General features: G+C 46.9%; 1 protein-coding gene across 10 annotated transcripts in view; it reads left to right on the top strand.

Annotated features, from left to right (window-relative positions):
- The window catches only part of NFATC2 (nuclear factor of activated T cells 2), a 147,064-nt gene that overhangs the window by 32,832 nt on the left and 101,858 nt on the right, over window positions 1–12,374 (top strand). For all 10 annotated transcript variants that reach the window (XM_072944402.1, XM_072944403.1, XM_072944404.1 and 7 more), the window contains exon 3: window positions 1,445–1,616. In XM_072944402.1, coding sequence (XP_072800503.1) covers window positions 1,445–1,616 — 172 coding nt within the window. The remainder of the gene's footprint in view (window positions 1–1,444; window positions 1,617–12,374) is intronic.

Here is a 12,374-nt window from a genome sequence, read left to right as displayed (position 1 = left end):
GTTCTTTGAAATAAAACTGCTCATTCATTCATTCATTTATTCACTTATCCTTTGATTCATTTATCCACCCACTCACTGCGTATTCACTGAGATCCTGTCAAATGTTAGGCATTGCTCTAGACTCATTCCGTAAATGAGATATTTTCTTGGACCTATTTTAAATAAATTAGTATGGTAAGAGGCAGTGTAGAGATGTGGATGGAGCACTGGCCTAGGGGTCGAGAGACTTAAGTTGGAGCCTTGACTGTGACTTGCTCAGTGATCTTGGGGAAATGTCTTTAGTTTCTCTGGGGCTCTGAAGGAATGGTCTAGATAGAGCTTCAAGATCTCAGCCAGCTCTTCAATGACATAATTCTAACCTCATATCACATACTTGTTGTGTGTGCTGGGTAGGGCTGAGACTGTCTGATAAAATGAAACTTAATGGCCTGCCCTCAAAGATCTTACAACTTCAGCTGTAAAGGCATCCGTATCTAGTATCATTAATACTGTAGTCAGATCATCTACAGGAATTAACTCTTTACTTGAAATATACAATATATTACAGGAAAAATAATTATAGCTAATACTTATGGAGCACTTATTATGCTAAGCTCTTTATATGATCTCAGTATCCACATTTCACAGTTGAGGAAATGCCTAGGGAGATAAAAGCATTTGCTCAAAGTCACATAGGTAGTTAAAAGTGGAGCTGGGACTTGAGCTTGGATGTGTAACTCCAGTTACGTTCTTGACCTTTACTCCTCATTTAATTGTAGGGAGTCTGAGTGGTTTGGCTCACTTGTACCAAAACCAGACCTCTCTGTGGTTAGATGTTCTACACTTGACCCGAGAAGTAATAACTGTGACTGAGAATGACCTCTCTCTAAATTTACTTTAAATTGATATTCATCAGACATAGAAATAAGCTAAAACAGCTCTCAGATGTCATCTGGTCCATTTGTGGTTATAGGAGACTGAGGATAAGAAAGATGAAGTTGCATGCTTGTCACATGGCAAGTTAGTTACACAGCGGGGCCCCTGATTTCTACTTCAGTGTTCCTTCTCCCACACTCACTCCTTTGAAAAAGAAAAGCATCCTAGCTAAGCAGTGTTGTTTTTGGAGATGGGAGGTGATATTCTTCAAAATTCCAAGAGGAAAAGAAGTTACAACAATTAGAAACATGCTACAACTAACATATCATGAAATTATTTCATAAATTGAGTTGTCAGTCGTACTGTCTTCATCCAGATGGAAAAGAAAGCAAAGAAAGAGAATGAAAAAGATCTCTGCTTTGTGACGAGCCCTACCTATTGTGTCTGAGAAGTGTGTGCCTCCCAACAGCCCCATTTTATCATATGCCCATTGGACATGATTTTTGGAAAAGGGGCCATTTATGTTTATTGTACAGGTTGACTGGCTATGACTTACTGCACACATGACCGATTCTGTTTCCTCCTCCAGCATCCCAGTGACTGCATCCCTCCCTCCACTTGAGTGGCCACTCTCCCACCAGTCAGGCTCTTATGAACTGCGGATCGAGGTGCAGCCCAAGCCACATCACCGGGCCCACTACGAGACGGAGGGCAGCCGAGGGGCCGTCAAAGCCCCGACTGGTGGCCATCCTGTGGTTCAGGTATGGACTTGAGTTCTCTTCCTTTTGTGTCTCCATTTGTCACTGGTTGGTTCGCTTCTCCGAAGCTACTGCCTGGTGCTTATTAGGCTGAGGTATGTGTCTTAGTCTCGTACTCCTCTGAGGGATGGAGAATTTGAGATTGAATTAGTATCAGAAGCTAATCCAGCTACTCGGAAGCCAGAGAAAGCAGTCTTCCTGAGCTGGATAAGGATGCTGTTCCTGCTCAAGCTACTTCTTCCTTCTCTTTCTGATTGAGGAAGTGCTAGAGTTTTGCAGAGGTTCCTGCATTGACGGTTTCTGAAGCCATCATTTTGTGTTTAAATTTCAGGTGAGAGTCCATTGAGGAAAATCAATATATTGAAAAGTAGGAAAAAGTTAAAACTATACCTAGTCATGCTACCTCAAATAACTATTATTAGCATTTTGATAGATTTCCTGTCGCCTTTTTTCTATTCATAAACATGACAATGTCTATCACTGTACATTTATATACTTGATGTTATAGTAGTTTGTACTTTGAATTCTTTTTTTACTTTATATTATACCATGAGCATTTCCTCCTGTTTTTTCTTGTTATCTTTCATGTCTGTGGCTTTTGATTTAACCTCAGGCTTTTTTTTTTTTTCCCAAAATAAGTAGAAAACTGTTTTTTTTTTTCTCCAAAGTAATTAGAGTTGAAATATTCTTAATTATATAGTCTGGTTAACCAGGAACTGCTGACTGGTGCCCACCAACAACTCAGTTAACCAGACCTTTAATACATTTAAATTAATTTAACTTTTTTTTTGTATTTGCCTCAAAGTGAAAGCATTCTATGATGAGAATTCTATGATAAGAATCTGATGCAGTGTGCATCAAAACCCTTCAGAGTAGTTGTTAAAAATGCAATTTTTTTTATCATCTCTTGAAACTACTTAATTAGAAGCTACATGACCTGAGTTCAGTTCAGACACAAAACAAACATACAAACCCCAAACCCTAAAATTGCCACAGGCGGCTTTGGGTGTGTTCACCTGGTTAAGTACTTTAATGATAATATTAGGAACTTATAAATCCTGGCAGTTGCTTTTTCTAAATCCAACACCACAGCCATCTTGGGATTTGTGTTTATTTGTTGCTTCTTTTCCCTGAAAACAAGTCACGTGCTCCTCTTTGCATGTCTAGTAATTGTTGACTGTGTACTGACATTGTGCTGACGGCGTATACTGGACATCGCGGAGAATCTTGATTTTGTTATCTTCCTCTAAAGGTAGTTGAGTTACTGGCTGATTACTTTGAACTTTTGTAGGCTGGATTTTATACTTTCTTAGGGTTAGAGTGTTTCCCATGCCCTTCCACTTCAGAGAGTTAGCCTTCAGTCTCCTTCCTTTGTGGATCTAGTTGAGGCTTGGTTTTGGACCATGTTAGGGCAGGTCTAAAGTAGCCCTTACTCTAATATGTGACCTTATCCTTAAGGCATAGCTTTCATGGATGCTTTGTGGGGAGGTTACTCCTCTCTGATAGGAGTGCCGCCCCCAATATGCCAACCCCACTCAACCTCTGGTCTCTGTTCCCCCTTTTACTCTAGCAGCCTCTCTCTGGGAAACTGCACATCCTTCCTCTGGGCTTATGCAGCCCAGCACTTGGCCAAGGACCTGGAGGGCTTGCCTGTCACCTCCCTCCTCTCTGATGTCTCACGCACAGAATCCAGCTGCTTCCAGAGTCTGGGACTCTGAACTCTGCACCCCCAGCTCAGCAGGACCGCTGGGTTCTGCTTGAATTCCACCCCCTGCGTGTGGTGGGAAAGCTGTCCCCAGGCAGAAAGCTGGAGCGTGCATGGGCTCATCTCTTATGCTTCCTTTCCCTCGTGGACCACAGTCTCACGTCCCTGCTATCTCATGCCTGAAGACAGGCGACGTATTCTTTTGTCCCATTTTCTACTTGTTTATGGCGGTCAGGCTGATCAGCTACCATTTACTTTGTCATGCTCGAAAATTGCTTTTTGGAAAAGAGTCTTCATATCATTGTTGATCGAGGCTTCTAGAATGGGAACCTCCTGACCTGGAGGGTGGTGTTAGTGTATGTTGGAGTCAAAGCCTTTGATTTTGGTGGAGAGCGAAACTCATTCAAGCCGGTTAGAGAAAGGGGATTATATGTGAGGCTACTGCGGTAGCATAAAATCAGGCTAGGAGATTCAACTCAAGAAGAACCCGGACTTGAGAAGTCACGGCCCAAGATTTATTTCTTTGCTCAGTCAATCCATCCCGCAAGTGGATTCCTTCCATAAGTGTTCATTGAGCACCTGCATCTTGCCATACACTGAGTTGGATGCTCAGATACAATGAAGAGTAAAAGCAGAAGTTACAGTCGTCTTCTCCAGGGAGCTCATGATCCAGGGAGAGAGAGTCACTGACTGACTAAGTAATCATGCAAAAGATAAAGTTGCAAATTGTGGCGAGTAGCAGGAGGGAAGAGTACCTGGGGCTCTAGGCACGTAAGATGGAGGAGCTAGTGTAGATGGGGGAAGATTTCTTTGTTAAGATTTCCTTGAGGAAGAGACTGGGGCTGAGGATGCCCTAGTGGGGAGAGCATGTGCAAATGCCCGGAGGCAGAAGGAAGCAAACTGGTCAGAGGAACTTTAAGGAAGCAAATGTAACCAGCCCGTGAAAGGCCAGAGTGGTGGGGTAGGGGGAGAGCAATGCAGGGCTTGGGTAGGCATGGGGGAGAGTTTGGCTTTTATCCTGAGATGGGAAAAGCAGGAAAAATATATATAAGAAGAGTTAGGGGGTTCTGTCCATGGTGTCTATCCTTTTGGGGCTGCGTGACATCTTCATTCTTTGATCATTCAACAAATGTTTGTTGAGCACTGCAGTGTACCAGGCATGGTTCTAGATTCTGGGATGTAGTGTGAATGAAACAGCTGGAAACTCTCACCCTCGAGAATTTACAGTTTAGCAAGACGATGCAAACAATAGTTAACACTTAGCGAGCGTTTACCTCTGACCTTAGACCCTGGTTCAAGCTCTGTCTGTGTTAACTTACTTAATTCTCAAAAAAACCCCCGTCAGGGAGTTACAGTTAGGTCAGGGAGATGTCAAGGACCTTGTTCAAGGTCATAACTCTTGAATGGTGAGCCTGGGATTTGGATCCAGATGTCTGTCTTTGCCTGCTACATAACTTTCCTCATCTTCCACATCTCTCTGCAGATCAGCTTTCGCTGTCTCCTCATTCTCACCAGGCAGAGAAAGCCTGGGGCAAAAATGCCCACACCTCCTGCCTATCAATTTTCTCTGCTGTCCCAATTCTGGCCCCCTCCCCAGCTCATTAGAGCCCCAATCCTGATCCTCAGGGAGATTCTAGTTGGCCCTGGTTGGGAAGAGTACCACCCACATGTCCAGTTAGCTTGGCTGGAGAAGTTGGGCCACGTGCAGGACCAAGCTCTGCTCACCCACTCATGCCCCTCCTTCCAAGAGCTCCCAAGGATCCGCCCCCTCTTCATGCTCATAACTTTGGAAACCCAATGTGTGACTTAAAAATTTGTAGCCATATCCTGAAAAGTCATAAAATGACATCTTAAAAAAATCATTTGAATAGATTGGGTTCCCTTCAAAATGAAACGTGCTAACCCCTGATTTTGAACCTAGGAAGTCAGTTTTCAAAAAAACTTTGAAAAGTGAAGAGAAGGGGGAACTTTACGCAGACAAGGGCTCTTAACCTTTAAGTAGGTGCGAAAACCCCTTCTGAAGTCGGAGGGCTGCCCTTTCATTCCCAGCAGAGCAGCGAAGCCCTCTTTGGAACCTGGCCTCAGAGTCTCCGCAGGCTTCTCTCTTGATCTCTGCCTCTTTCTTTATCTCTCCATCTGTTTCTATTTCTGTGCTGTACCCCAGCTCCCTTTCCCCCTCTTGATGACTGGTCCCCACCCCTCGCTTTTTTCTTTGCCACACTATAAAACTTCACTTTTTTTTTTTGCATGCCTACTGGTTTTATGCTCCTCTTTATATGAAAATAAAATAAGTACACGACCATTTCATTCTCTTTCTTTAAATATAAAGTTTAAAATCTTAAGCATGTATCATGTTTGACTGTTTTTCTTTCCTTTTTCTCTCTCTCTTGAATGTCACTTGGTCTTGGAAGAAAGTTTGTTCCAAACCTTAAATACTTCTCAGATCTCGTGATTCATTCATTTGGCGAAAATTTTGTCAAGGCCCTGCTGTGAGCCAGGTACTGTGCTAGGTGCTGGTGATGTAACGACGGGTGAGACGGACACAGGCCCCGCCCTGCTGAAGCTCAGGGGCACTGGCTGTGCACAATAGGCCGGGATGGTTTGGTGTGGCCGTTGCTGAGCTGTGGGTGGGTCGGGGAAGTCGGACAAGGGCAATCTGGGATGACACCTGGACTCCAAGATAGGACGTGACAGCTGATTAGGAGTTCGTCTGTTGGATTCACAGCTTGGGGGCAGCTGCTTCAACAAAGCAAACCGTGCCCAGAAAGTACTATATGGATGACTTGCTTTAGAGGGAGGAGATGACTTACCAGCTGGGGTCTGGAGCAGGTGAGGGAGCCAGCAAAGAAAAGAACATTGCCCTTCCTCCCTCTGCCTCTGTCACTTTTGGTGGTGGTGGGAGAGGGTCCTATGCACAAGGCACGACACGTGCAAAGGTCCCGAGGCAGGGAAGAACTTAGTGTATCAGAGGAGCTGAAGGAGGGCCAGTGTCACTTGAGTTTAGCTTGGAGGGTGATGGGTGGCAGGACTCAAGAGCCGAAGTGAGGAGCTGAGGTTTTATTTCAGGGCAAGGAGGAGATAGTGATGAGTTTTGAGTAGGGGAGGAAGGTGATTCTGATTTACTATTTTTATGATTACTTGGGCTTCCCTCCGAGGAGAGGGTTTCTCTAAAGGAGGAAACAGGGAGATGGATTTGATCAGCTGTGGCAGTGGTGAGGTGGCGAGGACAAGGAGGTGGCGGTGGAAGGGGAGGGGATGGATTCCATGGTGTGATCTTCAGGACTTGCTGCTGGCTTAGGAGTGGGAGGTGAAGGCATGCCTGGTGTCACATGCCACGGGGGAGGACTTGGGGGAGGAAGGTATTTTCTTAGGGAAAGATTACGAGTTCAGTTTAGGGTGTGGGAATTAGGAAGGGCTTGTGAGGCGTCCAAGCAAAGATGGCAAGTAGGCGGTTGGGTATATGAGCCTGGAGCTTAGAGGCAAAGAAAGTCCTAGGCTGTCTACCTCTCAGGCCTGTGGACTGGCACAGCACCACATGTGCCATCACTCCAGGGCTCAGTGCTTGTCCACTTGTACAGATTTATTTCCCACACCCTCAGTAGCAAGCTGCATCTCTCTAGAAGCAGTGGACTAAGGAGAGAACCAAAGAGACTGGAGAAGCAGGATTACAAACTGACAGTTCATGGTGGCCAGACAATGAAAGGAAATGACTGAATTGGCCAAATAGGGAGCAGTAGGGAGTGGTGGGGAGTAGGGCACAGCACAGCATATACCTTGGTTTAAGGAGACAGCCACTACTCAGCCCCCCTGGGTTATGTCATGTGGGAGCATGGGTCCAAAGTTGCCAGGTTTTACAGGTTTTTTTTTTGTTTTTTTTTCCAGGGGAGCTAAGAATCTGAATTTTTATGTGAAATTTCTGATTTTTATCTTTTGGCTACTAAATCAAAGTTTAGGTTAGATTTGACTCAAGGCAAATATCGCCCAGTTCATGTCCTCTGGGGGTTAATAAGGACTGTGCTATGTCAACGTTTATCAGATAGAAAAGGAGATAAGAAAGGCTCTGTTCATATATTTTCTAAGAGTTGTCCCATTAGGGAAGGAGCCCTGTTAGCAGCCAGAGCCAGTCACCTTCTCCTCAAAAGCTCTAAACCTCATTGAACTGGAGCAGGTTCTTTCTGAGGAGCCTGGGAATCTTTGTCCTTTGACCTGACTTTGACCTGTAGGGACTAGAAAAAGGGAACCACGGGACTCCCCTCAAAAGAGCCACATGCCTCTTGGCGGAAACTTGCCATCATTTCCTTGTTCTATTTCAGGACAGGATGCGGTGGTCCTTTGGTGGACAAAACTGTCATTCAAAGGCAGCTTTGCAAGGTTGAGCTTTAAACATTTCCATAGCTTTTCAGCTTATGTGATCTAATAACCCTCCAGCTGGGAGTAGCCCGTGCATTGCCATTGTCACTTAATCCTTTCCCTGCCTGCTTCCAGACCTTTAACCATAATCCTGCCTAGAAATTCCCGGAAGAGGACACTTTGTTATATTCTCTATCCATCCTTGAGTTGGGGCTTTCTATAAACGTTATTCTTACCCCCCTCTGGGACCTGTTTCCAACTGAAAGAATGATTGGAAAGCCATCCTTTTAGTTAGAAGGTAATCAAAATCTGAGATGGCTTAACCACGGTACACACCTCCAAAGACAATACTCTTGATTCTTGCGAACAGATGTTCAGACATATGGAAAAAACATGGGTCGTTCCTTCAGGAGAAATTCCTTGCAGATGCAGAAACCTGATCTCTGTTTCATCCTGGGTACGAGTAATGAGCTTCTCAGGGAGAAGAGTCGGGGGCTGGCGGTGCACCTGTCCAGGTTACCACTTCCCAGTCTGGAGGAGGCCAGTGAAGTCTCCAGGCTTTCGTCTCATAAAACAGATTACGGGACAGTGATTTTCATCCTGTGGGATTTCAGCTTTTGTGCTTTCTGCGATTCACTTTAAATTATATCTGCGACAGGGAAGAAAGAATCCAGATGGGGCGAAATGGGAGTCGAGACAGGGAGCTGTACTTCCCTGGCAGTTGGCTGGGCATGTTGGCTTCTATTGACCAATGAAATGCTGTGCTCGGGGAGGCTGCCTCGGTGACACAGGGAGCAGGTCTTGCTGGCACTCATTTGTCTTGATCCAGGCCACTGTGGGCTACTGCAGAGGCCCACTCACCCCTCCTGGAGAAGGAGAGGAAGAGAGGAGGGAAGCGGTGATCCTTGAGTTTCAGAGGAGGAGCGTGTGTCCTGAGATCATCAGGAGGTTCATTTGGCTCATTCATTCATTTGTTCCAAATATGTATCAAGCACCTTTTAGGTGCCCGGCACTGTTCCAGGCACTGGGAATATGGCTGTGGGCAAAGCAGACAGAAATTCCTGTCCCTGTGGAGCCAGCGTGCTGGCTGCAGCGAGATAAACAAGAAATCTAATAAATAGGAAAATTAAATAGTGTGTTGGAAGGTGATAAGTACTGTGGGAAAATCTCCAGGGCGAGGGGAGTTGGGCGTGGTCAGATAGGCCTTCCTGAGAAGGGGGCGTTTGAGCCAAGAGGGAGAGGCGGGGGTCGAAGGTGCAGGTTTTTGGGGGTGAATGCTCCCGGTGGAGGGGCGGCCAGGGCCTGGCTGGGTGGGGTCGAGGAACACAGAGGCGGCCTGCGTGGGCAGAGCAGGCTGAGTCAGGGCAGAAGAGTAGGGGGTGGAGGCCCAGAGGAAGGAGGCCGGGCAGACTCGGGCCTTGGACATGAAATACTTTTATTCCCAGGAAGGTGGGGTCTGACTGAGGTGTTAGTGGGAGCCCTCTGGCTGCCTTGCTGGTGAGGGTAGGCCGTCGGTGGAGGGGGGCTGGGCGAAGATGCAGGGAGATGCATGAGGCATGGCTGCCGTGGTCCAGGCAAGGGGGTGGTGGCTGGACTAGGACCAGGGGATGGAGGGCGTAAGAAGTGGTTGGATTCTGGGTCTGTTTTGAAAGTCAGGCTAATGGGATTTTTGAGAGATCAGCTTATGGGCGAGAGGCAAGTGCGTGGTTGTGGTCCTGGGGAAGGTCTGAGTCCCCAGGGTGGGGCAGCTTTGCCCATCCCACTGAGATTCCTCCTGTTTTCAGAGGGGAGACATCTCCTAGGGGTGATTTAAGGGTGAGGATGGGGCGGGTGGGGAGGCGGAGGCCAACTTTAGGAGGAAATGTCTTCGCTGCCCGCTTTTTGTCTGTGTCAGTCTCTTGATTGTAACACTGGCCATTAATTTAAGAAAATCTTTTATAAGAGTATAGTCCAAACCAAGTGCATCTGTGGGCCAGATGTGGCCCCTGCATGTGACCTTGGCTGAGGCTGGAGTGGTCCCCAGGGGCCTTGTAACAGCCTGGGGATGGGTGCTGGCCTCCAGGGTGAGCCAGGTGGAGAGGAGGAGAGAGAGCCTGGGGCGGGGGCCGCACAGGTGCGGGTGTGGAGTGACGGAGGAGGTGCAGCATCTGATGGTACCGCGTGCTAACATGCCAGAAACACACCGACGGTAAGCAAGAGGTGCTTTCAGCTCACGTGAGAAGATGAATGATCACGAATGAGCATCAGTCAAGCATTGCCCCTTAATGTAGGCAGAGAACAGAAAGCTTCCAAATCTTGGAGAGATAATTCTTCCAAAAAGAGAGATTAAGTCTGAGGCTTGCAATGTTTCTGGCAACCAATGGGAACAGAGAGAACTTCATTTGTTTTATAAATTTTCGGGTCCCTCTTGCGGGCCAGGCACTGGGTTGTGACAATAACAGCTTCAATGCCTGGGCACCTACTGGGTACTTTCCTCCGAGTGATGTACTTTGTCTTTGCAGCGATGCCACGGACTGTAGGTGGTAGAATTACTACTCTCATTTTGCAGACAAGGAAACTGGGATCCAGAGAGGTTAAGCAACTTGGCTGATGTCACCCATCTGGTGAGTGGTGGCTTTGATTTGGACATAGGAGGTCTAAAGCCAGAGCCCCCACTGAACCATCAGTCTGTGCTTCTTTTGGAAACAGAAAGAGTAGGTTGTTTGGAGCAAGGGAGTCCTCGCATTCATTCATCAGCTTTGGGACTCTGGGTAACTGGTCGGGCTGCAGTTTCTTTAGAAAATAATGAAAGACCTACATTAGAAAATAATGAAGACCTACATCTTTCAGGTTATTTGCTTTGTTTTGTTGAGAGTTGTTAGGATTCTAAACAAAAGGGCCCAGCGTGATATTTGGCACAAAGTAGGCTTTTGATCTACTGATGTTCTTTTGTTGCATGGAGTGGCTCAGGCAAGCATGCTGTCCCTGCTCTGGGAATGAGGCTCAGAGGTGTTGAGTGCTTTCCCAAGGAGCACGTGGTCACTAGTGACCCTGACCCAGCTCCCCCTGGTGTACCACCTGCGGGAGGGCGTGGTGCTGTTCCTAACCCCACTGACAGATGAGGGCACTGAGGCTCAAGGTCACACCGCTTAGCAGAGGGGACGATGCTAACGTCTGCTTCCCAGCGGGTTTGCAAAGATAAATGACTTAGTACGGTGGAGTGGGTAGAGTGCATAGAGCGGGGTCTGGCATGCACCAAGCGCTCAATGTGTGCGCTTTGTTGTTTCTCGTTACTGTTTATCTTCCTCTGTACCATCCTATTAGGATAAAAAAGGGAGCCTTTGTTCCCACATGGAAGTTTTGATTTCACACTGTGACCCTGGAGCTGGGATGGATGTGAACTAGATACTGGTGATGCGGATGATGCGAGTGCCCATCGTCTACTGAACGTGCGCCTTCTGTGAGGTCAGAGGACTTGCTCAGGACGTGGTGGGGCTGAATTTAAAAGCACATCTGTTGGGCTTCTTGGCCAGGTTATTTCCACTGCTGTGTATGATCCTCAGGCCCGCTGCTCTGGGGTATCTGACTCTGAAGTTTCTAACACAGGTTTTAAAAAGTTTGTGTGGGTATATGGGTATATATATACACATACACGAAGACCTGCATGAATAGATTATATATATATTACGTAAATACATAACACATAAAAATATACACACATATAGACACTATATGTGTCTGATGCACAGATACACACATGTGTAATTTTTATTCAATTATTTTTCTTGGTATATATTCAGTGTTTAAAAAAATACAGAAAAATATAAAAAAGAAACCAAGCAGCACCCTTTGTGACCTGGAGAAAAGTGGTCTCATTGCTTTGGCGGGTTTCCTTCTGCCTTTTCTCCCCCTGCTTGCACACAGATGCTCACAGTACCCAGCTCCTGCACTCCCTCCTTGGCTGAGTCTTTATCAGGTCATTTTCATAATATTGGGGGAAAATAGCATTTACCAAGATCTGAGTAAGGTTGGGAATTATTTTAAGTGCCTTCCAAGTATAAATGGATGTAATACCACCATTATTTTCAGGCAGTGCTTGGAGACACAGAGAGGTTAAGTAACTTGCCTAAGGTCACACAGGAAGTGGGTGAGCCATGAATTAAACCCGGAGGGTCCAGCTCCAGAGCCTGCACACTTAACTAGTTAGGCCACAAAAAAAAGAAACAGAAATCTGTGGTGATCCTGAGATATTTTTCCAGGTTGCTCTCAGGGGCTTTCATTGTTGCTTAGGGCTTTTGAAAAATTCAGGAAATGAAACTAGTCTGGTTGAGCGTCAAGACAAATCTTCCCCCAGCCAGGGTGCTGGGGCTCAGGCTATCAGTCACTGTCTCCCCCACCCACCTGGCTTCCTTCTCTCCCTGGGTTTGGCCGCAGCTGCCAGCAGGCCCCTCGCAGGTGCGGAACAATAGCCGGCTTGTGGGGCCCCGTGGGCTCGCAGGGGGGCGTGGACTCCCGAGCCTGTCGCCATGTGAGGGCCCAGAGCCTGAGGACCCAGGGAGGTCAGCGTGGCCTACACTTGGGCTCTGAGATGTTGGCATCTCCAGAGGGTTTAGCTCCCAAATGCAAACTATGAAGATGAGACCTATGTCTACGTGGTCATGGGACCTGCCTGGCCATCCTTGCCCTTCACCCTGAGTTGTTCTCATCACGCCAGTGGCATGACTGTG

Source organism: Vicugna pacos, chromosome 19 (genome assembly GCF_048564905.1).
Source record: "Vicugna pacos chromosome 19, VicPac4, whole genome shotgun sequence".
Classification (NCBI taxonomy): domain Eukaryota; kingdom Metazoa; phylum Chordata; class Mammalia; order Artiodactyla; family Camelidae; genus Vicugna; species Vicugna pacos.
This window is presented reverse-complemented; position numbering and strand designations above follow the sequence as displayed.